The sequence below is a fragment of the Solanum verrucosum genome, unplaced genomic scaffold, assembly GCF_900185275.1.
Source record: "Solanum verrucosum unplaced genomic scaffold, falcon-dt-bn FXZP01000255.1, whole genome shotgun sequence".
Lineage (NCBI taxonomy): Eukaryota > Viridiplantae > Streptophyta > Magnoliopsida > Solanales > Solanaceae > Solanum > Solanum verrucosum.
This window is the reverse complement of record NW_026020006.1, coordinates 2005088-2028552: the sequence shown is the minus strand read 5'-3', so window position 1 is coordinate 2028552 and position 23465 is coordinate 2005088. Positions and strand designations below refer to the sequence as shown.

General features: G+C 37.6%; 3 protein-coding genes across 5 annotated transcripts; all 3 read left to right on the top strand.

The window, feature by feature from the left end:
- Nucleotides 1–510: 510 nt before the first annotated feature.
- LOC125819489 (calreticulin-3-like) lies at nucleotides 511–6158 on the top strand. The gene is made up of 14 exons (XM_049498920.1): nucleotides 511–684; nucleotides 1474–1581; nucleotides 1878–2070; nucleotides 2622–2880; nucleotides 3001–3057; nucleotides 3149–3196; nucleotides 3685–3771; nucleotides 3866–3923; nucleotides 4037–4104; nucleotides 4379–4471; nucleotides 4556–4612; nucleotides 5019–5111; nucleotides 5664–5696; nucleotides 5957–6158. Exons 1-14 carry the CDS (start codon nucleotides 549–551, stop codon nucleotides 5966–5968), a joined length of 1302 nt encoding a protein of 433 aa, XP_049354877.1. The 5' UTR covers nucleotides 511–548; the 3' UTR covers nucleotides 5969–6158.
- A 939-nt stretch (nucleotides 6159–7097) lies between these two features.
- LOC125819480 (N6-adenosine-methyltransferase non-catalytic subunit MTB-like) lies at nucleotides 7098–15061 on the top strand. Its single transcript, XM_049498912.1, is given in 8 exon segments — nucleotides 7098–7151; nucleotides 8334–9362; nucleotides 9365–10818; nucleotides 11057–11140; nucleotides 11450–11554; nucleotides 11642–11750; nucleotides 14099–14250; nucleotides 14645–15061. Coding segments are annotated over 7 exon segments (3261 nt in total). The 5' UTR covers nucleotides 7098–7151; nucleotides 8334–8401; the 3' UTR covers nucleotides 15041–15061.
- A 798-nt stretch (nucleotides 15062–15859) lies between these two features.
- On the top strand, nucleotides 15860–23265 carry LOC125819479 (N6-adenosine-methyltransferase non-catalytic subunit MTB-like). Of its 3 annotated transcripts, none has more exons than XM_049498909.1 (7): nucleotides 15860–16015; nucleotides 16847–19340; nucleotides 20571–20654; nucleotides 20841–20945; nucleotides 21034–21142; nucleotides 22265–22416; nucleotides 22730–23265. In XM_049498909.1, the coding sequence occupies exons 2-7, from the start codon at nucleotides 16914–16916 to the stop codon at nucleotides 23168–23170; spliced, it is 3318 nt and encodes a 1105-aa protein (XP_049354866.1). In that variant the 5' UTR covers nucleotides 15860–16015; nucleotides 16847–16913; the 3' UTR covers nucleotides 23171–23265. The 3 variants fall into 3 exon arrangements, with proteins under 3 accessions (XP_049354866.1, XP_049354867.1, XP_049354868.1); XM_049498910.1 differs by having other exon boundaries at nucleotides 15874–16041; XM_049498911.1 differs by having other exon boundaries at nucleotides 15891–16015; nucleotides 16792–19340.
- Nucleotides 23266–23465: the final 200 nt, after the last annotated feature.

The window sequence follows — 23465 nt, the reverse complement described above, 5'->3', positions numbered from 1 at the left end:
TATTTTCCCCTCCTATTTGATTAATCACATTAAATTCTTATTAGTTGAAATGCACGTATTTAATCATTTTATGTAGAAAATGTATTATACTTACAATATTTGATATGGGACAACTAATAATTATGATTTATGTTTTTCTTGTAATTATTCACAAGTAAATATATCAAAATTGCATGTTTTAATTAATTGAAGTCAAATAGGTCAAATGAGATATCGAAAATGATTTTTTTTTTAATCAATAATTGAAGGAATAAAGATATTATCAGTACTTTATGCAATTATAAATATTCAAAACTCATGATTTTAAATATATTATATAATACTTATATTACTGTAAAATTATCATTAAAAGTGAAATGAAAAATTATTTTCAAATACAAAAAAAATATATCATTATTTTTTAAACAAACTAATAAAAAAATAATTTCAAATAAGGTTTGAACAAGAGAACAGGGTGATTATGTAGTTAAAGGAAATTTCAAGGTCTAAATCTTAAAACCAACTTCCTATAATTATTCCAATGACCATAGAATTCACACATTGGGCAAATGGCTCTTTCCAAGAATGAAAAAAGAAAAAGTCTACTACTAGTCTTCTCACTTGAATCATTTCTACTAGTTTTGTTACTGTTTTCAATTATTACATCTTCATTAGCTGAGATCTTCTTTGAAGAACAATTTGATGGTACTAATTGTTGTTTTCTGCTTCTTTTAGTGGTACTTCATAGTTAGTTTTGAGCTTGTTGTTCCATTTTTTATGTGAGTAGTATGTAAAGTATCAATTTTTATACACTTTTGTTTAGACCCCAGAATTTTTCTTTGAAGGAATTGTTCATTTGGTTGTTCAATTTCTGCTTCTGTTTGTGGTACTTCAATGTTGAGCTTGTTGTTCCATTTTTTATGTGAAAAGTATGTAAAGAATCAATTTTTAGAGACTGTTGGTTAGACCCCAGAATTTTTCTTTAAAGGAATTGTCCATTTGGTTCTATAATTTCTGCTTTTGTTCGTGGTACTTCATAGTTTCATACTTGAGCTTGTTGTTCCATTTTTTCTGTGAATAGTATGTAAAGAATCAATTTTTAGACACTACCCCAGAATTTTTCTTTAAAGGATTTGTCCATTTGGTTGTCTAATTTCTACTTCTGTTAGTGGTACTTCATAGTTTCATATTTGAGCTTGTTGTTCCTTTTCTTTTTTTTTTTTCTTTTTTTTTGAGTGGTATGTAAAGAATCAATTTTTAGACACTTCCGGTTAGACCCATAATTTTTCTTTCTTGTTCATTTGGTTGCTTAGTTTCTGCTTCAGTTAGTGGTACTTCATAGTTTCATTTTTGAGCTTGTTGTTCCATTTTTTCTGTGAATGGTATGAAAAGAATCAATATTTAGACCCCACTGGGTATGTTGTTGTTGTTGTTTAACTGTGATTATACACTGATTAATGTTTTGTTTTTTTCCATATTGGATTATTTAAAAAGATGATTGGCAGAGCAGATGGGTGAAGTCTGACTGGAAAAGGAGTGAAGGGAAAGCAGGCTCCTTTAAGCATACAGCTGGGAAATGGGCTGGTGATCCTGATGATAAAGGTTCGACTCGTAACAGTTTTTTAGAAGTCTTCATGTGTGTAGAACAACTTAAACAACATAGTTACATACTTTTCTTAGTGTATTGCAATATATATAATGACTTGTATAGTTTTATATTAAGATCTGTATTGAGAAAAAACTAGTAAATACTGGGATTGTGTATGCTAAGATGATTCATTGTGTACATAGTGCAAATATTTGACTTGCTTTTAGCTTTAGTTCTCTGTTCTTGTAGGGGTATATTTGTTTGACCATGGGGAATTTACCACATATGATTGTGATTTGTGATTTTGTAGGTATTCAGACGTCAAGTGATGCCAAACATTTCGCCATCTCTGCTAAGATACCAGAATTTAGTAACAAGAATAGAACATTGGTTGTACAGTACTCTATAAAGCTTGAGCAAGACATTGAATGTGGTGGAGGTTACATAAAGCTTCTCTCTGGATATGTCAACCAGAAGAAATTCGGGGGAGACACTCCTTACAGGTTTTTCCTCACTACCTTTTGCATGTGAACTTGCTCCATCTCATTTTAAGATATCCCGTAACTGCGAGAACTTTTGGAGCTGCTTAGGCATGATTTCATAAGATCTGCTTGTGTGCTGTCAATATTTTGTCTCACAGTCCCATCTTTTGGTTTCTGAAAAATGGGGAATTCACACATTGTTTCTGATGTTAAATATGTTCCTTTGATGAGACTGACTAATCATCTGCCTGAACATATTTCTGTAAAATGTCACTCCTTAGCCCCAACTTTCACTAAGACAGCATGTCGATGACCTTAATTAGTAAAAAGGGTTGTGACTTGTGAGTTCAGATACACATCTAACATTCATCAAATTTCAGTTTTCCTATTTTCCTGATTAGTAAGCGGTTGTGAGTTTGGATACACATCTAACACTGGTCAAATTTCAATGATCAGTATCTGTGACTGAGTAGTTACTGTAAATTGATTGACGTATATAGTTGTCATAGTAGTTTGTTTACATGGTATGCACTTTTTCCACTTTAATTTACAGAAAGTCTTTGTTTCTGCAGTATGATGTTTGGACCGGATATCTGTGGTACACAGACTAAGAAACTTCATGTTATACTTTCCTACCAAGGCCAGAATTATCCAATCAAAAAGGATATACAATGTGAAACAGACAAATTAACCCATTTCTACACATTCATTCTTAGACCTGATGCATCGTACAGCATCTGGATTGATGGCAGAGAAAGGGATTCTGGAAGCATGTATACAGACTGGGATATCTTTCCTCCTCGAAAAATTAAAGATGTAAATGCGAAAAAGGTATTTTAGGAAAATGTTGTACTTGTTTATGCCTCTAGACTCAATTTGTTTAACTATTCTGTAAAGATTTCTGATATTTGTCTGCTCATTAATGGCTTATTTAATTGCCATTGCTTATAGCCTGCAGATTGGGATGATAGAGAATATATAGAGGATCCAAATGAGGTTCAACCAGAGGTAGTTCATACTGCACATTTGGTCAGTTTTTTCAGTTTCTTAGGCTTTGAGTTGTTTTTTGAAATTTTCTTGTTACTACTTTTTTCTCCAGGGATATGAATCTATTCCAAGAGAGATCCCTAATCCAAAAGCTAAAAAGGTTAGTTCAGCTGGCTTTAATGTACACTATCATAATATCAGCTGTGTTATGGATGAGGTTTTGAAGTTACTGCTTCTGAAATGTGGTTATTCTGAAAAGACTCTTCTCTTTAGTTCTATCATCAACTTTTTATTCCTTGACAGTGAACTTTCTATTCTTGTCCGCCGTCCTGAATATTTTCATTCACATGTAGTTTCGTCAAATAATTTGTCTCTTATATCACTACAACCAATCTTTTTTTTTTGTATAATTAACTTTATTCCACAAGTGATGTACTCGTCAGTCAATGGTCATCACTATCTTAGCAGGTTTCCTTACTTCCCCTTCCGCACTTGTAGAAACATAGTGGGAAGTGTACACCTGCTTCATTATCCTTTCATATGTTGTCATCATTTGAGACACGTTAGAGGCCTGCTTGCACCAATGAGCTTACAACTTGCAAGTTTTAAAATTTAAGCTAAACTTCCAAAGTTGCTTTCCTTTTTTAGCCTGATCACTGGGATGATGAAGAGGATGGCATCTGGAGACCACCAAAAATTCCTAATCCAGCATATAAGGGTCCATGGAAACGAAAGGTATGCGAAAATCATTCTGATTACTAACTCTGGAGCTTGAATTCTTCAAGTTGTAACTGGAATATTTACTTAGCAAGTGCATCTTATGTCCCAGAAAGTAAAGAACCCTAACTATAAAGGTAAATGGAAGACCCCTTGGATCGACAATCCAGGTAATGAATGTATGCATTTGTATTGAGATGCATTTGAATACGCTTGCCTATGATATGAAGTTCTATCATATTGTTAGAAATCCATTCTGATCTCTCTCTCTTTCTCTCTTCAGAATTTGAAGATGATCCTGATCTCTATGTGCTGAGGCCTATCAAACATGTTGGAATCGAAGTTTGGCAGGTAAGATTAGTAGTCTGAACTAGTATAATGTTGTCTTTTCACACTCTATGAAGTTAGAATGGGTGATTTCAATGGCGGATTTAGAGCAAACCCAACAGGTTCATGGGAACCAGTTGTTATATTAAGAAATCCACTAAATATCTATAGATATTTGAATGTAAACCAAGTTATTATTGTATATTAATTTGAGATCGTAGGAGCCCGTGAGCTTCATGTCGTGAATCCGCCTCTAGGTGATGTACTGTTGTGTTTTGACTTTTGTCATTGGCTGCAGGTCAAAGCAGGTTCTCTATTTGACAACATACTGATATGCGATGAACCCGATTATGCAAAGAAAGTGATTGAGGAAGTCTTTGCTAATAGGGAGGTCTGTCCTTGATCCCTTATCCTATGGTATCTGGTGCTAGCTTATTGCTTTAACACTCAGATTTCTTGACATAAATATCTGCAGGCTGAAAAGGAGGCTTTTGAGGAGGCAGAGAAAGTGAGAAAAGCAAAAGAGGAAGAGGTTGATATCATGTTTTCATTTATTTAAGGCGTAATACATGAACAAACACTCAAACTTGACCTCAGCTGGCAAGTAAGCAGTCTACCTTTGAGTATGCACATCTAGACACCTTGACCTCAACTCGTCTCCACTGTGTCAATTAAACACTCCAACTTACAAAATGATCATCTAGACACCTCCAAAATTTATGTGTCACGTCAACATCGGATGTCCACATACATGGTGGGGGCGAGTTGGAGTGTTAGTTGCCATTGAGATCAAATTGAGGTGTCTAGTTATGCACTCTCAAAATTGAAGTACTTACTTGCTAGGGAGGCCAAGTTTGAGTGTTCGTTTATGTATTATGCCATTGTTTAAAACATTGTGTCTTTTCGGGCACTAGTGCTAAAATAGCTGGAATTTTCAGGAAGCCCAAAGAGCAAGAGAAGAAGGTGAAAGGAGGAGAAGAGAAAGAGATAGAGATAGGGGTAGGGACAGGCACAGAGATAGAAACAAGAGGGTAAGTTTTTCACATGTCTCTGAACTCAACATGCTCTATGCTTTTCCCTTTCAGTTTTCTGCCATCATTTACTCGCTTTTTCCCTTGCACAATTTCTTTCTAATTTTGTTGTAATCCTTTCCTCGTTCGGGATAGTACCTACTCGGATTTCAATTTCTATGACTATCTTTCTGCTTGTTTAACTTATTTGAATGATTCATAGTTAGCTGACCATGACTGGTTATACAATTTATCTTTGACAAACTTATCTTTCTTTTGCTAACAAATTTCAAACTCAAATAGCTTTAAAGCTAAGAAATCGTAAGTTGCCCCCGACTTATGGCTTTGGTTTGCTCAATAAGCATTAATCAGAACCAGTAGGAGTTTCCGGCCACTGATTTTTGTTCATGTTAACCAGATTCAGTATAGCAATAAAAATTTAGTTTTAATGATAATCTTGAAGTAGTCATTATGCCATTTTGTTATGCTATGCCCATGTCTCTTATTTTGCTCAGTAATTCTGTCTCTTGAAATATAGTGTCTAACTTCTCTGTCAAATTTATTGTTTTGCAGCGCTATCGCCGTGATTATGATGATGACTATCATGTAAGCTCTGAATAAACTGTTTTTTTTTTTCTTCCAACTCTCTATCCCCGCCCCATTCTCCAAAATGCTGCTGTACCTGTGTCGGATTGTCCAAAAATGCACTACTTTTGGAGAATCTGACAGAAACCCTGCGGCATTTCTGAAGAGACTGAACAACTTAGGAAAAAAATACTAGATGTTTGGAGATTCTCTTTATAATAGGTATACCACACATGTTTTCTTGTACCATGAATGATGTTGGTACTCTTTTTTTGTTGCAGGATGAACTTTGACTTGGTGTTAAAGGCCACACTACATCTTCCATTGTTGAGACAGAAATATGGTTCCATTCATTTGGGCTTTGTGTGTTCTTCCTGTTGTATTTTACTCTTAACAGTAACTTTATTTTTGCATAATGCAATGTGTTGGGCTTAAGACAAGACAGATTGTACTATTTCCATCTTATTTAGCTTTTTTGGCAAAGCAAAACATGGCTCAATATTTGAAAATCCAATTAATAATGTAAAATCCAGTTGATTCTCGAGTTGAGAGTCTATCAGAAACAATCTCTCTACCCCACAAAGGTAGGGGTAAGGTTTACGTATATCTCATCCTCTTCAAACCTTACCTATGAAAATATACACGGTTTGTTGTTGTAAAATCTTTTATGAATTGTCATCTTGTTTAGTATCACAAAGGGTTGTGTTGGAATAATTTCATTCTTAATATAATGTTTCGGGCTTGAGCTTCGTAAACGGAGGGATAGGTTGGCTTGCCCCATTAATGGATCTACCCAATGTTATGTATCTTAATTAATTAAACTATTGATTTTGATTATCGGATAGTGAAATTGAATTCTTTTCTTTTTAGTCAATTTTTCTTGTAAATAACAAAAATTATTGATGTCAGAGTTTAGTCCTACAATAAAAGAAAATGGTTGCTTGGGCATTAAAAAAATTTGAACAAATAAAATAAGGAGTCCCTCAATAAAATGCCTTGCTTAGAAATAAGAAAAATAACTTCTTTAGTAAAAATAGAAAAATATAAATTTCGTAAATAATATTTCATATTAATTATGTCATTTCACCTTCTAATACACATTGTCTTGCTCCGCAACTCTTAGCTTATAATTTCACTCGCGCCTCTTATAATATTTGCCAAAATCATATATCAATATTTTAATTTTAAACTAATATTTTTACTTATATATCGATCACCTAAGAAATTTATTTATTATGAGTTCAATTACCGAAACAACCCTTCTTTACTTGTCAATATTCCAATTATATCCCTAGGTTCGGATCCATAACAGTTCTAACCCGCTTTCTCTTCCTCTCTTCCCTTTTGCCTCCGCTTCTGCTCTCTACTCTTCTTCGCCGACGCCGTATTTGGTCACCGGAGGTCGCCTCCGTCACTCGCCGCGAAAGTGCTCCACTTATTCCGGTTACGAGCCCACACACATTTTGTTCCCAATTTGTAAGTTTACGGCCATGTTCTCATTCAATTTTTGTTCAATAATCGCTGAGAAATATTATTAGGTTCTATGTATTCGGATTTATGCTTGTGTTTTCTGTTACGCGAGTCATTAGTTCTTCATACGAAGAGCAAATCAGTGGTTACCGAAAGATGTGAACATTTAGTTTGTGGTACGTGATTTTCTAACTGATTGATGGTGAACTGTAATTAGGTTTTGATTGTTAAATCTTTAGAGAAATAGCACACGAAATAATTTGAAAGAATATGTATGACTGAAGTGAAATACGGTGGAGGTTATCTATCTTTTTTGTGCTTTGCTCATTTGTGAAATATGGTGCTTGAACATTAATGTATGGATTTTATGGTTTGTGAACTCACCTATGCTGTTAGTGTAGCTCTAATTATCCAAAGTTTCTAGTGCCGAGGGTCTATCGGAAACAACCTCTCTAATGTGTGTGTACACACTACCCTCCCCAAATCCCACTAGTGGGATTATACGTCCGGGATGGGTTATTTGTCTTAGATGCGGAATCACTAAGATCATGCATCACTCTTGAGGCAATCGATGCCTGTATTTTGCTTCATATCCATGTTTCTGATTGCACATTTTTGAAAACTTCTGCTTGCTGAAGCATCGTCTTTTATAACAACTTTGAAGATAATCTTCTGTAAATGCTTGAAATTGATGTCGACTCTCTCTATGCTGTCACTTCTAATCCAGAATATCTGTAGAGGTAGCTTATGTTCGTGGGATGTTAACATTTGTGCTGTTGTATAGCTATCCATAAATACATGATCATTGATAGATGTTCTTTTACTAGTGGATATTATTAGGGCTCTATTAGCCACTATTTAATAGGTTTATGTATTGTTCTAATCAGTAAGTCTCTAGGGGACGTTTCCTATAAAAGAACTCACCTATTTGAGCTACACATTGCTGGTTCCGTTCAGAGGAAGGTTGTGGTAGATTAAAAAAAGTAACTAGGGTCATTGAGTTGTTGCTGTTGGAATGTGACTCCAGCATATTTTATTCCCTATATTTCTCCCTCCCATGGTACCTTATTGTCCTCTTATGCTTACTAGATTTAGTCTGTCTCTTACATTATGAATTATTTCTTGAATGTAAATTCACTAAAAGGTTATCTCACTAATCATTTTCTCCAATTTCTCTTCATCTCTCAGTCTGCTGTCTCGTATTGCATTCATTCAATGAAGTGCTGAGAATAATCTAGCGTGGGTTTTCTCTCTTGATGACTTCCCCTGAACGAGTAAGGAGTTATCTGAAACAGGATGACCCAGACTTAAAGTTGGACGATGACTGGGAAGGGGATGATAAGAGAAAATACAGGTCAAGTAATTCAAGGTCTGGCAACAGTGAAGAAGCTGAAGGTTTAGATAGTAATGGAAGAAGGAGAAGTACTGTAGACAGAAATGAGAGTCGGAAAAGATCAGGTGGATCAAGCAAAACTGATATTGATGAGGATGACTATGAGGGAAACGACTTGCGGTCCAAATTGATGAAGAAGAAGCAGGGGGAGAATACATTGGAGACGTTGAGCAATTGGTATCGGGATGGAGAACTTGGGGGAAAGTATGATAATGGAGACAGAACTGGGGATAGAGGACAATTCCTAGCTAATGAGAGTGTCCGAAGGAAATCAACTTCAAGGTTTTCTGATGGTGATGGTTCCCAGACAAGGAATCAAGGTAAAAATGAAAAGCTACTTGGTGGGGATTCTGAAAATGCAATGGAAAGGGACTCTAGACGTTTGGAAAGGAAGGATAGCACCAAAGAAAAGGAGAATGTGCAGTTGGATAGCCTTAAAAATTCAAATGGAGACAAAAATAATAAATACCCGGAAACTGGCGAGACAAAAACTGACTCTGACAGGAGTAAGAAAGTCAGGTTGTATGCTATAGAGGAAGACAATGGTGGAACATCTTCTATACAAGAAGATAAGTTGAGCATAGAGAGAGTTGAGGAGCATAGACAGATAAAAAGTGCCACAAGTCATCACACGGCTGAAAGTCATGAAAGGTCTATGGTAGCAGGTGATGACGGTGGCTCATTGGTGCGAGAAAGAAATAGGAGAGAGATGGATTCCTCTGATAGGTCCAGAACACCTGAGAGAAGTGGAAGGCGCCGTTACGACTCAGAAAGCGTTGAGATGGAATATGAAAAACGAGATACCTTCAGGAGGAAAGAACAAGAAAAGATGGTGTGAGAGATGATAAATCAAAAGGAAGGGATGACGGCAGGAGTGATAGAAACAGAGTTCGGGATGGTTCCAAAGATGGGTGGAAAAGAAGGCAAGGGAACTTTGTTGACAAGGAAATGAAGGAAGGCGAGACACCTTACGAACATGGCAGAGAGTGGGAAATACCCAGACGTGGTTGGATTGACAATGAAAGGCCTCGTTCTGGTGGTAGAAAAGATGGAAATAGGACTGAAGCCTTGAAAACTTCATCGAAATATGGAATTTCAAATGACAATTATGATGTCATAGAGATCCAAACCAGGCCATTTGACTATGGTAGGGAGGAGGCCATATCTTCTGCAGCAAGAACAACTGAAGTTAATCAGAGTTCTGACGCAAAATCACTTCCAGATGATGAGAACTATGCCAGGGAAGGCAGGGGAAGAAACATGAATTGGTCAGGCCAATCTGGTCCAGATTTAAGGGATATGTCAGGTGACAGTTCAAATAAGGATGAGATTGAAGCAAGGGGTCAGAAAGGAGATGCATCTATTCGAGCTGCCTGGGGCCAACCTTCCAGTTCAGAACCTTCATATGTAAACCAGGAACCGTCTTCCTTCAATAGATCTGTCCCAATAGGTTCTAAAGGAGGTAGGGTTGGGAGAGGAGGAAGAGGGAGGCCTACAGGAAGGGATGGCCACCAATTCGGACCTCCAATGCCAATGATGGGATCACCTTTTGGACCACTTGGAATGCCGTCGCCTGGATCTGTGCAATCTTTAGCTCCTAACATGTCACCTGCTCCAGGTCCACCTATGTCCCCTTTCATTCCTCCATTTTCGTCTCCTCTGGTTTGGCCTGGAGGCCGAGGTGTTGAGATGAATATGCTAGGTGTTCCACCTGGACTTCCACCTGTTCTGTCTGGACCTGGATTTCCCCCTAATTTGGGGAATCTGCCAAATCATGCAATGTATTTTAATCAATTAGGTCCTGGAAGAGGGACACCACCTAACATGTCTGGTCCAAATTTTAATGCACTAATACCAGGAGGTCGTGGACAGGTTAAAGATAAAGCTAATGCAGGTTGGGTGCCTTCTCGAGCTAATGCGCCACCTGGAAAAGCTCCTTCTAGGGGTGAGCAGAATGATTATTCCCAAAATTTTGTAGACACTGGCACGAGGCCTCAAAATTTCATCAGGGAATTAGAGCTTACCAGTGTTATTGAGGACTATCCCAAGCTTCGAGAACTTATTCAAAGGAAGGATGAGATTGTTGTCAAATCTTCTTCATCTCCCATGTATTACAAATGTGACCTGCATGAGCAGGAGCTCTCCCCGGAGTTATTTGGGACCAAATTTGATGTCATTCTAATTGATCCCCCATGGGAGGAATATGTTCATCGAGCTCCTGGTGTCACTGACCATATGGCATACTGGACATTTGAGGAAATAATGAATCTCAAAATTGAGGTATGACTTTTGCATGCCAACCTGGTTCTTTACTCTAAATATTTTTACTGTTGCTTTGGAGTAGGCTGGTGGAGAACCTCGTGTACAAAAAATGTTGTGTTATTAGCAACTTTTACTTTGACTTATACAGTTGTACTTCTATTTTTTTTTAAATGGCTACATAGTAGTTGGTTCTTTACTCTGTCCTGTCAGCTTCTCCTTTCTGAGCCTAAAGATGGTGTAAACTGTCTATTCTCAGGCAATTGCTGACACTCCATCATTTGTTTTCCTTTGGGTTGGTGATGGCGTGGGGCTTGAGCAAGGGCGCCAATGTCTGAAGAAGGTATGTAGTTTAAACAATTTGAGAAATACTCTCTGTTCATGAATGTCATATCGGAAACAAACTCTCTACCTCACAAGGTAGGGTAAGGTTTGCGTACACATTACCCTCCCCAGACCCCACTTGTGGGATTACACTTGGTATGCCGTTGTTGTACTCTATGGTCATGAATCTGCTGATTGCTGCTTTTGATATCTTCCTTCTGCTACTGCCACAGATGAGCACAATCACAACTAGATGCATCTGTTGGTTGCTGTTTTCAATATTAGGTCATTGTGATTATTTCTAAACATTGTTATCTCCATTCTGCAGTGGGGATTCCGCAGATGTGAGGACATATGTTGGGTGAAAACAAATAAGACCACTGCAACTCCAGGATTGCGTCATGATTCCCATACTTTATTGCAGCATACAAAGGTTTATATCCTGTTCACTCATTTCACCATGCTTGGTATTTTTCCATCATATGGAACTTACGTTCTGCTGTTCACTGTCATGGTATAGGAGCACTGCCTTTTGGGCATAAAAGGAACTGTTCGTCGTAGTACCGATGGCCATATAATTCATGCGAATATTGACACAGATGTGATTATTGCTGAGGAACCTCCTTATGGTAGATTCTTTCTCATTCCAGACAATGCTGTGTGTGCATTTTATGTTTGCTTTGTGCAGAGTAGAAATGTTAATCATGAAATATGGGTCACAGAAACTGACTGCATGTTGCTTCTGTCATCCACTTTCCAATTGTTTGTTCTCCTATATAAGTAAGATACTGATAGAGCTATTGACCTATGGCAACAACAACAACAATAACAATTATGCTTCAGTCCCAAACAAGTTGGGGTTGGGGTCGATTATATGAAATTATGAATCCTCACCGACCCCGCACCTTCATTTAAACTCATCTCATGCCAATACTATGAAAATGAGAACTTATCAGAAGCTCTATAAATCTTCTATATGTATAGATCTCCGAAAGGCTAAACCACTCCTAGAATGCATAGGACCTATAAAATAAAAGTTCTAACATCTATAAGGCATTGTGGTCTATATCAGTTCTCCATAACCACTTCCATAATAAACTTGGTTTTGTAATATGAAGTTTCTGATCCCCAAATCCCCTAACATTTTGCTGGATGAGACAGATTTCCACCTAACTAAATGAGTTCCCTTGTTACTTTGTCAAAGAAAGTTTCTTCTCAAGTAATCCAATCTTTCTCCACCTTAGCGGGGTGTGGGTTTACATAATATAAGTGGGCAACGCATTACTAATCATTATGTGACCCTGTCTCCCAAGGATAAATATTGTGCCTTCCATCTTGTCAACCTCTTTATCACATTTATCAATCACCCCATTGCATATGTGCCTAGACCTATTCTTTGCCCCCAAAGACAGTCCCAAATTTGTCGTAGGTAATAAATATCCTTGCATCACATCCCAGAACACCAGCCAACACCTGAATAATTGCTCAATTTGGCATCACAAAAGACCAGTGTATCATCAGCATAGAGTAGCGGAGGAATCTCCACTCCCTCATTCCTGCTATCCACCTAAAAGCCCCTAATTCAGCCATAAGAACCAGCCATCTTCAGTTTTCTCCTCCTCGTTTGGTTTGCTCATAAAACGAGGACAATTACCATTCCCTGGGTGGGTGAAGGCTGAGAGACTGATGGAGTGGGGATTCTGTCTTATGAATTGCTCCTTTCACTATTTTTTTGGGCTTTCTTTATGCTTGCCGGCCCGTTTTGGTGTTGGATATGCCTTTCAGTTGAAACCTGGACTTTTACCAGAATTCTGTATGAACACATCTTGAATAGAGCCTTTTGTGGTTGTTTGGTATGTGAACAAGATTATTTAGTGGATATAAATTTAATTGGTAGATATTTGGTTCATTGGTCTAGAAATAGGATATATGGGGCATAATAAATGTGTTCGGTTTCACACTAGATAACATTGAATAGACTTTTATTTTCAATTTTAACCTTGGCTTTCTTGAAAGACTTTGGAAGAAGAGCTTTGGAGAAGGGCAAATGTGTCATTTTGTTGTTTTATCCCTGGATTATTGTTTTTCCACATTGAATGTGGTGTAAGATAATACAGCAATTGTGGTATAAATAAACATAGAATTACCAATCCTGAAAATTAAAATTCAACAAAACCCGGAATAATAAGCCACATTTTATTCCGGAATTATTATCCTTCATCCTCATAACTAAATGATCCCTCAGTTTTCTTCTCCTGTCGTTCAAGTCTAAGTTGCTTGGACTCTTCACTTTCGGTGCCGCATCCGTGTCGCTACGATGTGGGTGTGGGATCCATACCGGATTTGGTCAACTGATTTTGGTACTTTGACCAAAATTGACGGAGAAATTCGGAATAAATACCTATGATTTTGTAATCAAAACAAAAACTAAGGTGAAATTGAAGAAAATGGAATAACTTGTTAGTAGAAATTTCGATGTCAGTCCTTATCCTTTTATCTCCTTCGGGATCCTCCGCTTGATCAATAATTTCTCTTTGAAATACCTTGTAAGTTTTCAAAATAATGTCTTATAATTTAGACATATAATTCTTTTTAAAAATATTTGAATTATTTTTAGCTGAATCTGAGCATCTGTATCCATACCTGGATTCGTACCCCCGAATCTTAAATTAAGAACACGAAGGATCTGACCTCTAGATCCACACCTATATTAGACACCCGCACCCGAGTCTGAGCAACTTAGGTTCAAGTTATGGTAGTCCTTGATTGGTTTGTTATTTCCAAGTTATGTAACAGCTATTGCTTCTGCTGGAGAAAGTTTAGAAGTTAAACTATCATGTGATTCATGAACTGCACGTAATTTGGATTCTGTCCTAAAATGAATGAAATTTTAACGTAATATGCTGCATTGTCTCTCTGCACTGGGTATGCACAATGGCTGAGCTCACTTTGAATTGCTACTGGTCCCCTTGTGCAGGATCAAGTGCAAAGCCTGAAGATATGTACCGTATAATTGAGCATTTTGCACTTGGCCGGAGAAGGCTTGAGCTCTTTGGTGAAGATCATAATATTCGATCTGGCTGGCTGACTGTTGGTAATGGATTATCTTCATCGAATTTCAGTGCAGAGGTAAACTTTTAGCTACCCTTCCTTTAGTTCATTTTATTTATGAGACATGGAGAGTATATAGTTGCTCTGTCTATCACCCCCCTAATCACCCAAAATAACTCAGGTAGGGGTTTGGGGAGAAAGAAATAACATGCATTTTGTCGGGAGATTCCTGCTCTTCTCAGTATGCATCAGACCTGCTTAGTTATTCTGTCCTATTCATTTTCCTTTGTGTTCTCTCAATGGTATATTTCAATAGTTGTCTTCATTTGGAAACAAAGATTGGTGATTTGTGATCTCTTCCCCAAATATGTCTGAAGATCAAAAGATTGGCTTAATCTTGTACACTGAAATAATTTAGTGTGCGTGTATTATGCTGTCTTTGTTACTTACTGTAGATTTTGAAAAATTTCAGGCCTATGTGCGGAATTTTGCTGATAGAGATGGGAAAGTGTGGCAGGGTGGGGGAGGGAGGAATCCACCAACAGATGCCCCACATCTTGTTGTTACAACACCTGAAATAGAGGCTCTTCGTCCCAAGTCACCAATGAAGAATCAGCAGCATCAGTCAGCATCTATATCTATGACAACAAACAACTCATCCAACAAGAGGGCAACCGGGAACTCACCCCAAAATAATACTAATTCACAAAATGTGAATCAAGAAACCTCTAGCTCTAACAACCCGAATTCAGGTCCTTGGGAGATTTTTCCTGGGAGAGAGGATGGACATATGATTTCAGATAATAGGCTTTTCGATATGTATGGGTATAATGCAGCCTTTAGACAGACAAACTCTGAATTCTTGTAGTGAGAAAACCACATTCGTCGTGTTACTACATCGCCGTGAACAGTTCTTTTTTACGTTACAATATTGTGGTCATGAAGATGTCTTCATTTCTTTAATCTGTTGATGATTCAGTAGAGAATTGAGTATATATATATATATTCTTCATCAATGGATAATTGAGGATCTTCTGTTGTTCAACGTACGTGATATTTGTCCTGCTCTTAGCTCCTACTATCTCCAAATTTTATTTGGGTTTCTCAAATGTAGTACATTTGTCCTATTTTATCTTTCTTATTATACAAAAGAACTAAACACAACTAACAATTAAAAATTATACTACTTCGGTTTTTTATTTGTTTGTCTTACTTTTTGTTTTATTCAGTTTAAAAAAGTTTGCCTCTTTTTTTTACTACTCTTGAATTTCAACTTTTCGTATCAAGATTATAAAATTAAAAAGATATTTTTATATAATCTATATATTTCTTTTGTTTGTTAGTTTGTTTAAAAAGTAACATTTCTTTTCTTTTTTGTCAATTCTTTAGTTTTAATTTTTCACAAGATCAAAGAGTATTTGATACATTCTCCTCTACATATCTCTTATTTACTTTTTTTAAACTCGGTGTTGGAGAGTAATATATTTTTTTAGTTTAAGACTAAAGAGGGTCACAATATTCTTTTTCTCTTTTAAACCTCCTAAATTAAAACTAAAATCAAATAAATATTTTTCAATCTTGATGAAATTAAACATGAATCCGACTAGTAAAAAATAATGTATCACGTAAATTAAAATGATGGAAATAATTAATTACGTATTCATTATGTCAAAGTTGATCGGGTCAATTTTCCTTTGATCCATCGAGGTTCGGATCCATAATACTTTAAACCCGATTTCCTTTATCTTCCCTTTGCTTCCACATACCTCCTCCATATTTCTACGACGACGCCGTGAATTGATCACCGGAGATCACTCGCCACCGAATCCGCCGGCATCGGAAGGTGCTCTACTTCTTCTGTTTCTCAGTGTAAATTCTAAATATTCGGAATATGCTTGTGTTTTCTGTTATTTGAGTCCTTAAGTCTTCATACAAAGATATACATGAGTTTCCGAAAGATTATTGAACTTTTAGTTTGTGGTGTTCAGTTTGGAACTGATTGATTGAGTTATAATTAGGTAGTGATTGTTAATAGCCTGATTAGCTAAGCTTTTGGGAAGCCAAAAATGGTAGTGATTATCTTAGATAGTTGAGGTATTTGGCCAAGCTTTAAGTATTTTTGAGCAGTAGCAGAAGTTGTTACTCAAAAGCTGAAAAAGGGAACACTTTTGGAACTTTGGCCAAACACAAGTTACTGCTCTAAGGCAAAAGTGTTTTTGCAAATTGATTAGTCAAACACAAACTGCCAAATTCTAGAAGTACTTTTTTGAAAAACATTTTTTCCAGTCTAATAAAAAAAATTTGGTGCAAGTTTATTGGAAGCGTATGTGTGACCTAAATGGAATAAGGTGGCGGTTATCAATCTTTTTTCTGTGCTCTGTTCTTTTGTCGAAAATGGTGCTTGAGCATGTGAAACATATTGCTGGTTCCACTCAGAGGAAGATTGTGGTAGGTTCAAAATAGTATTTACCATCATTGAGTTGAAACTATTAGAATGAAACTCCTGTTTAACCTGCATAGTTTATTCTCCGTATTTCTCTCTCCCATGGTACCTTATTGTCTCTTATAATTACAATATTTTGTCTGTGTCTTATATCATGAATTGTTGCCTGAATTTAGATTCACAGGAAGGTCAGCTCATCAATCATTTTCTCCATTTCTCTCTATCTCTCAGGAGGCTATCTGGTATTGCATCATTCAATGAAGTGCTGAGAATCATCTAGTGAGGGTAATTTCTGTTGATGGCTTCCCCTGAACGACGAAGGAGTTATCTGAAACAGGATGACCTAGACTTAAAGTTTGACGATGACTGGGAAGGGGATGATAAGAGAAAATACAGGTCAAGTAAGTCAAGGCCTGGCAACAGTGAAGAAGCTGAAGGTTTAGATAGTAATGAAAGAAGGAGAAGTACATTGGAAAGAAATGAGAGTCGGAAAAGATCAGGAGGATCAAGCAAAGCTGATATTGGTGAGGATGACTATGAGGCTGAAAACGACTTGCGGTCCAAATTGACAAAGAAGAAACAGGGTGAGAATACATTGGAGACATTGAGCAATTGGTATCAGGATGGAGAACTTGGGGGCAAGTATGATAATGGAGATAAAACAGGGGATAGAGGACAAATCCTAGCTAATGAGGGTGTCAGAAGGAAATCAACTTCCAGGTTTTCTGATGGTGATGGTTCCCAGACAAGAAATAAAGGTAATAATGAGAAGCTACATGGTGGGGACTCTGGAAATGCACTGGAAAGGGATTCTAGATATTTGGAAAGAAAGGACAGTACCACAGAAAAGGGTCATGTGTTGTTAGATAGCCTTAAAGAGTCAAATAGAGACAAGAATGGTAAATACCCAGAAAGTGACGAGAGAAAAATTGACTATGATAGGATTAAGAAAGGCAGGTCGTATGCTATAGAGGAAGACAGAGGAGGAGCATTTTCTATACGGGACGATAAATTGAGCATAGAGAGATTTGAGGAGCATAGACAGCTAAAAGGTGCCACAAGTCATGACATTGCGGAAAGCCGTGAAAGGTCTGCGGTCGCAGGTGATGACGGTGGCTCACGGGTGCGAGAGAGAACTAGGAGAGAGTTGGACTCCTCTGATAGGCCCAGGACACCTGAGAAGGGTGGAAGACGCCATTACGATTTAGAAAGCGTTGAGATGGAATATGAAAAAAGAGATACTTTCAGGAGGAAAGAACAAGAAAAAGATGGTGCGAGAGATGATAAATCAAAAGGAAGGGATGATGGCAGGAGCGATAGAAACAGAGTTAGGGATGGGTCCAAAGATGGGTGGAAAAGAAGGCAAGGGAACTTTGTTGACAAGGAAATAAAAGAAGGTGAGACACCTTATGAACATGGAAGAGAGTGGGAAATGCCCCGACGTGGGTGGATTGACAATGAAAGGCCTCGTTCTGGTGGTAGAAAAGATGGAAATAGGACAGAAGCTTTGAAAACTTCATCAAAATATGGAATTTCAAATGAAAATTATGATGTCATAGAGATCCAAACCAGGCCGTTTGACTATGATAAGGAGAAGGCCATATCTGCCGTAGCAAGAACAACTGAATTTAATCAGAATTCTGATGCAAGATTTCTTCCGGATGACGAGAACAATGCCTTTCCTAGGGATGACAGGGGAAGAAACATGAATTGGTCAGGCCAATCTGCTCAAGATATAAAGAATACATCAGGTGATGGTTCATATAGGGATGAGACTGAATCAAGGCCCCAGAAAGGAGATGCATCTGTTCGAGCTGCCTTGGGCCAAACTTCCAATAGTGGTTCAGAACCTCCATATGGAAACCAGGAACCATCTTCCTTCAATAGAGATGTTCCAATGGGTTCTAAAGGAAGTAGGGTTGGGAGAGGAGGAAGAGGGAGGCCCACAGGAAGAGATGGCCACCAGTTTGGACCTCCAATGCCAATGATGGGATCACCTTTTGGACCACTTGGAATGCCATCACCTGGATCTTTGCAGTCTTTAGCTCCTAACATGTCACCTGCTCCAGGTCCTCCAATGGCCCCTGGTGTTTTCATTCCTCCATTTTCACCTCCTGTGGTTTGGCCTGGAGCCCGAGGTCTTGAGATGAATATGCTAGGTGTTCCACCTGGACTCTCACCTGTGCTTCCTGGGACTGGATTCCCCCCTAATTTGGGGAATCCAATGTATTTTAATCAATCAGGCCCTGGAAGAGGGACACCGCCAAATATGTCTGGTCCAAATTTTAATGGCCTAATACCAGGAGGTCATGGACAGGTTAAAGATAAAGCTAATGCTGGCTGGGTGCCTCATCGAACTAATGCCCCACCTGGCAAAGCTCCTTCTAGGGGTGAGCAGAATGACTACTCCCAAAATTTTGTAGACACTGGCACAAGGCCTCAAAATTTTATCAGGGAACTAGAACTTACCAGTGTTGTTGAGGACTATCCCAAGCTTCGAGAACTTATTCAAAGGAAGGATGAGATTGTTGTCAATTCTTCTTCGCCTCCCATGTATTTCAAATGCGACCTGCTTGAGCATGAGCTGTCACCGGATTTTTTTGGGACCAAATTTGATGTCATTCTAATAGACCCCCCATGGGAGGAATATGTTCATCGAGCTCCTGGTGTCACTGACCATATGGAGTACTGGACGTTTGAGGAAATAATGAATCTCAAAATTGAGGTATGACTTTTGCATGTCAGCCTGGTTCTTTACTCTTGATACTTTAACTGTTGCTTTAGAGTAGGATGCAGTGAACCTCGGGTGCAAAGCTTGTTCGTTGTTATTATCTACTCTTATTTTTACTTGTATTGTTATGCCTTAGCATACTACACGGAGGAAGTATATTAGCAAGATACCCATTTTTTTAATTTCCTAAAATGTCCTTAATAACACACTAGCAGCAAATGAGCTAAATGGATTTTCTGTCTTTTAGGTTATTCAATGCTCTTCACCATTACACCCAGCATTTGAACACGGAAAAGTAGCCAACTTTAATTTCCTTTGCTGCAAGCTCTCTTTTTACGGATTTCAACCCATTTCCGTAGCTTCAATTTTTTTATTGCTGGATTGTTAATTATGTCTTTAAATTGAGATTCTTCCAACCATTAAACCAGTATTCTTTCAACTTAAACCAATTTCGGCAAATCTAATTTTGTAATCATCTATAAATCCTCCACAAGAAGCTCCATTGACACTAAACCCAAAAACTGAACTCACTTTCAGCAGAAAATAAATAATCGTAATGTCTTTTGGTAAGAAAAAGGAGCTTTATAATCTTGCCGGTGTATAAGTTGCAAAAATGCATGATAAGCTCCTTAAAGCTAAAGAGGTGATTGATCACATGTGTAACTCTATTGATGTTGTAGTGTATTTTTCCAAGATTGGCCCGAAATATCTAAAACAAAATACAAAAGAAGATAATATGGGATTTAGTCAAAAAGATCTAGGTATGGAAACTGAAGAACACTTTATAGTTATTAGAAATTATGGCCATGGTACCTTTAATTTGACATTGAAGATGAAACTGGAAATGGCATAGAGGGTGGGGGAAGAAGAGGAGGATAGACAAAGGGAGAGACTCAAAAGTCAAGAGAGACACGGGAAAATGGAGTATCAGATATGTTGGGTTTATTATATTTATAAAAAGACCAAAAAACCTCATATATTAATATGTACCAATCTGATAAGCTATTAAGGGTATTTTGGGTAAAGCAAAAATGGGTATCTTGCTAACATACTACCTTCATGTAGTATGTAAAGTATATGTAAATATATATATATATATATATAGAGAGAGAGAGAGAGAGAGAGAGAGAGAGATTAAATGTCTGCATAATTGTTGGTTCGTCACTCAGACCTGTTAGATTCTCCTTTCCGGGACTAAAGATGGTGTGAACTGTCTATTCTCAGGCAATTGCTGACACTCCATCATTTGTTTTTCTTTGGGTTGGTGATGGTGTGGGGCTTGAGCAAGGACGGCAATGTTTGAAGAAGGTATGTAGTTCAACCAATCTGAGAAACACTCTATGGTCATGAATCTGCTGATTGCTGCTTTTGATATCTTCCCACTGCTGCTGCACCACAGATGAGCACGATCACAATCACATGCATCTATTGGTTGCAGTTTTCAATATTAGGTCATTGTGATTATTTTTAAATATTGTTCTCTCCATTCTGCAGTGGGGATTCCGCAGATGTGAGGACATATGTTGGGTGAAAACAAACAAAACCAATGCAACTCCAGGATTACGGCATGATTCCCATACTTTATTTCAGCATACAAAGGTTTTTAACATTATGCCCTCTCATTTCCCCATATGTGTATTTTCCATCATATATAACTTACATTCTGCTTGTCCCTGTCATGACATAGGAACACTGCCTTTTGGGCATAAAAGGAACTGTTCGTCGTAGTACCGATGGGCATATAATTCATGCAAATATTGACACAGATGTGATTATTGCTGAGGAACCTCCTTATGGTAGATTCTTTTTCATTCCAGACAATGCTGTGTGTGGTTTATGTTCTCTTGTGCAGATTAGAAATGTTAATCATGAAATATAGGGTTGCAGACACTGGCAGCATGTTGCTTTTTCTCATCCACTTTCCAATTGTTTGTGTTCCTATGTGAGTAAGATACTTGATAGAATCTACTGAGGCTGACCTAACAGCACTAATTCGAAAATATGGATTTCTCTCAAGTGATACACACACACATATGGTTGTTTGTAATTAACGATAATAATGTTGTGAAATTAAAAAAAAAGTGTTTCTTTGAGTCTTACAAGGAAAACTGTCCTTTTTGAGGTTGATGGATTTTCCCTATCTTCAAATGATGCTTTTTTTCCTTTTCCTTTTGGGGTTTTCTTCTCATTTGGCTTACTCACAAAATGAGAAGAACAAACTCCTTTACCTGGGGTGAAGGGTGGGAGACAGATGAGGTGGAGATTCTGTCTTATGAATTGCTCTTTTCACTTTTTCTTTTTGGCGTTCTGTGTAATTTCCAGCTGGTTTTGGTGTTGGATATGCTTTTCAGTTGAAACCTCAGCTTTTACCAGAATTCTGTATGAACTGGTTTTGAACAAAATCTTCAATTTTCTCCACTCATAGTTCAAGTTATGGTAGTCCTTCATTGGTCTGCTATTCCCAAGTTATGTAATAGCTATTGCCGTCTGTGGGAGAACGTTTCGAAGTTGCAACACTATCCTTTGATGCATGAAATGCACGTAATCAGTGGCGTAGATGCCTTGTCCAAAGGGGTGTCACTTTACACCCCTTTGCTGGAATTTATACTGTTTAGATAGGTAAATTTTTTTATGTATATAAACTACACGTTGAATCCCTTTGAATTCTTCATGTGGTTATTTCTTTATAATTTGACTCCCGTTATTAAAATTCATGGCTCCGCCACTGCACGTAATCTTGTATCATCCTGTATTCTCTCTGCTAATTTCTATTCTGTCTTACAATTAATGATATTTTAACATAATATGCTGTGTTGTCTCTCTGTACTGAATATGCGTGGTATGCTGTGTTGTCTCTCTGTACTGAATATGCGTAGTGGCTGAGCTTATTTTGTATTGCTATCGGTCACCATATGCAGGATCAACTGTAAAGCCTGAAGATATGTACCGTATAATTGAACATTTTGCGCTTGGCCGGAGAAGGCTTGAGCTCTTTGGTGAAGACCATAATATTCGATCTGGCTGGTTGACTGTTGGTAAAGGATTATCTTCATCGAACTTCAGTGCAGAGGTAAAATTTTAGCTAACCTTTTAGTTTGTTGATTTTATTACCTTGTAGACATGGCAAGGACATAGCTGCTCTGTCTTCTCACCCCCACACTCCCAAATAAATCTCTCAAATTTGTTTTTTTAAGGGTGGGTGTGGGGTGGGGAAGAGAAAACAGAAATATCATTGGACGTGCTTAGTTATTCTGTCCTATTCATTCTCTCTTTGTGTTCTCTCAATTGTATCACTTGAATATGTTTACTTTTGCATGTATAATGCTACCTTTGTTATGTTTTTGTGTCTTATAATGCTGACTAATAACTTTGCAAAACTTCAGACCTATGTGCGGAATTTTGCCGATAGGGATGGTAAAGTCTGGCAGGGTGGGGGAGGAAGGAATCCACCACCAGGCGCCCCACATCTTGTTATTACAACACCTGAAATAGAGTCTCTTCGGCCCAAGTCACCAATGAAGAATCAGCAGCAACAGACAGCATCTATATCTGTGATGACAACAAACTCTTCCAACAAGAGGCCAGCCGGTAACTCACCCCAGAATAATAATAATTCGCAAAACGTGAACCAAGAAGCCTCTAGCTCCAACAACCCGAATGCAGGCCCTTGGGTTCCACCAATGGAGAGTTTTCAAGGGAGAGAGGGTGGACATATGATTTCGGATAATAGGCATTTCGAAATGTATGGGTATAATACAGCCTTTAGACAGACCAACACTGAAAGTTCAGAGTATGAATCTCATAATGCAATGAATTTATTGTAGTCAGAAAATCACATTTGTTGTGTTATTATGTATTTGAATTATTATTTTTTTACCTTATAATATAATGTCAAGGCCATGAAGATGCCTTCCTTTCTTTAGCCAGAAGATTGGTGACAGATCCATGAACTCTTTGCTTGAAATGAAACTATAATTATGTAGTAACTAAGTGGGGAAATAATGATAGTATCGTAGTTTGTATGTACTTTGACTAATTTATCGAGTACAATTTTCTCCTTGTATTCGCAATTAACATTTTTATTATCTTGCTATGGTAATGAAATATAGTCAATATACC

Bases quoted from the DNA above. Each gene is read 5' to 3' on its own strand.
- LOC125819479 (XM_049498909.1), top strand. From the start codon at position 16,914: ATGGCTTCCCCTGAACGACGAAGGAGTTATCTGAAACAGGATGACCTA. The intron at 19,341-20,570 runs GTATGACTTTTG...GTCTATTCTCAG, and splicing joins TAATGAATCTCAAAATTGAG to GCAATTGCTGACACTCCATC. The intron at 20,946-21,033 runs GTTTTTAACATT...GTCATGACATAG, and splicing joins CTTTATTTCAGCATACAAAG to GAACACTGCCTTTTGGGCAT.
- LOC125819489 (XM_049498920.1), top strand. From the start codon at position 549: ATGGCTCTTTCCAAGAATGAAAAAAGAAAAAGTCTACTACTAGTCTTC. The intron at 2,881-3,000 runs GTATTTTAGGAA...CATTGCTTATAG, and splicing joins AAGATGTAAATGCGAAAAAG to CCTGCAGATTGGGATGATAG. The intron at 3,197-3,684 runs GTTAGTTCAGCT...TTCCTTTTTTAG, and splicing joins CTAATCCAAAAGCTAAAAAG to CCTGATCACTGGGATGATGA.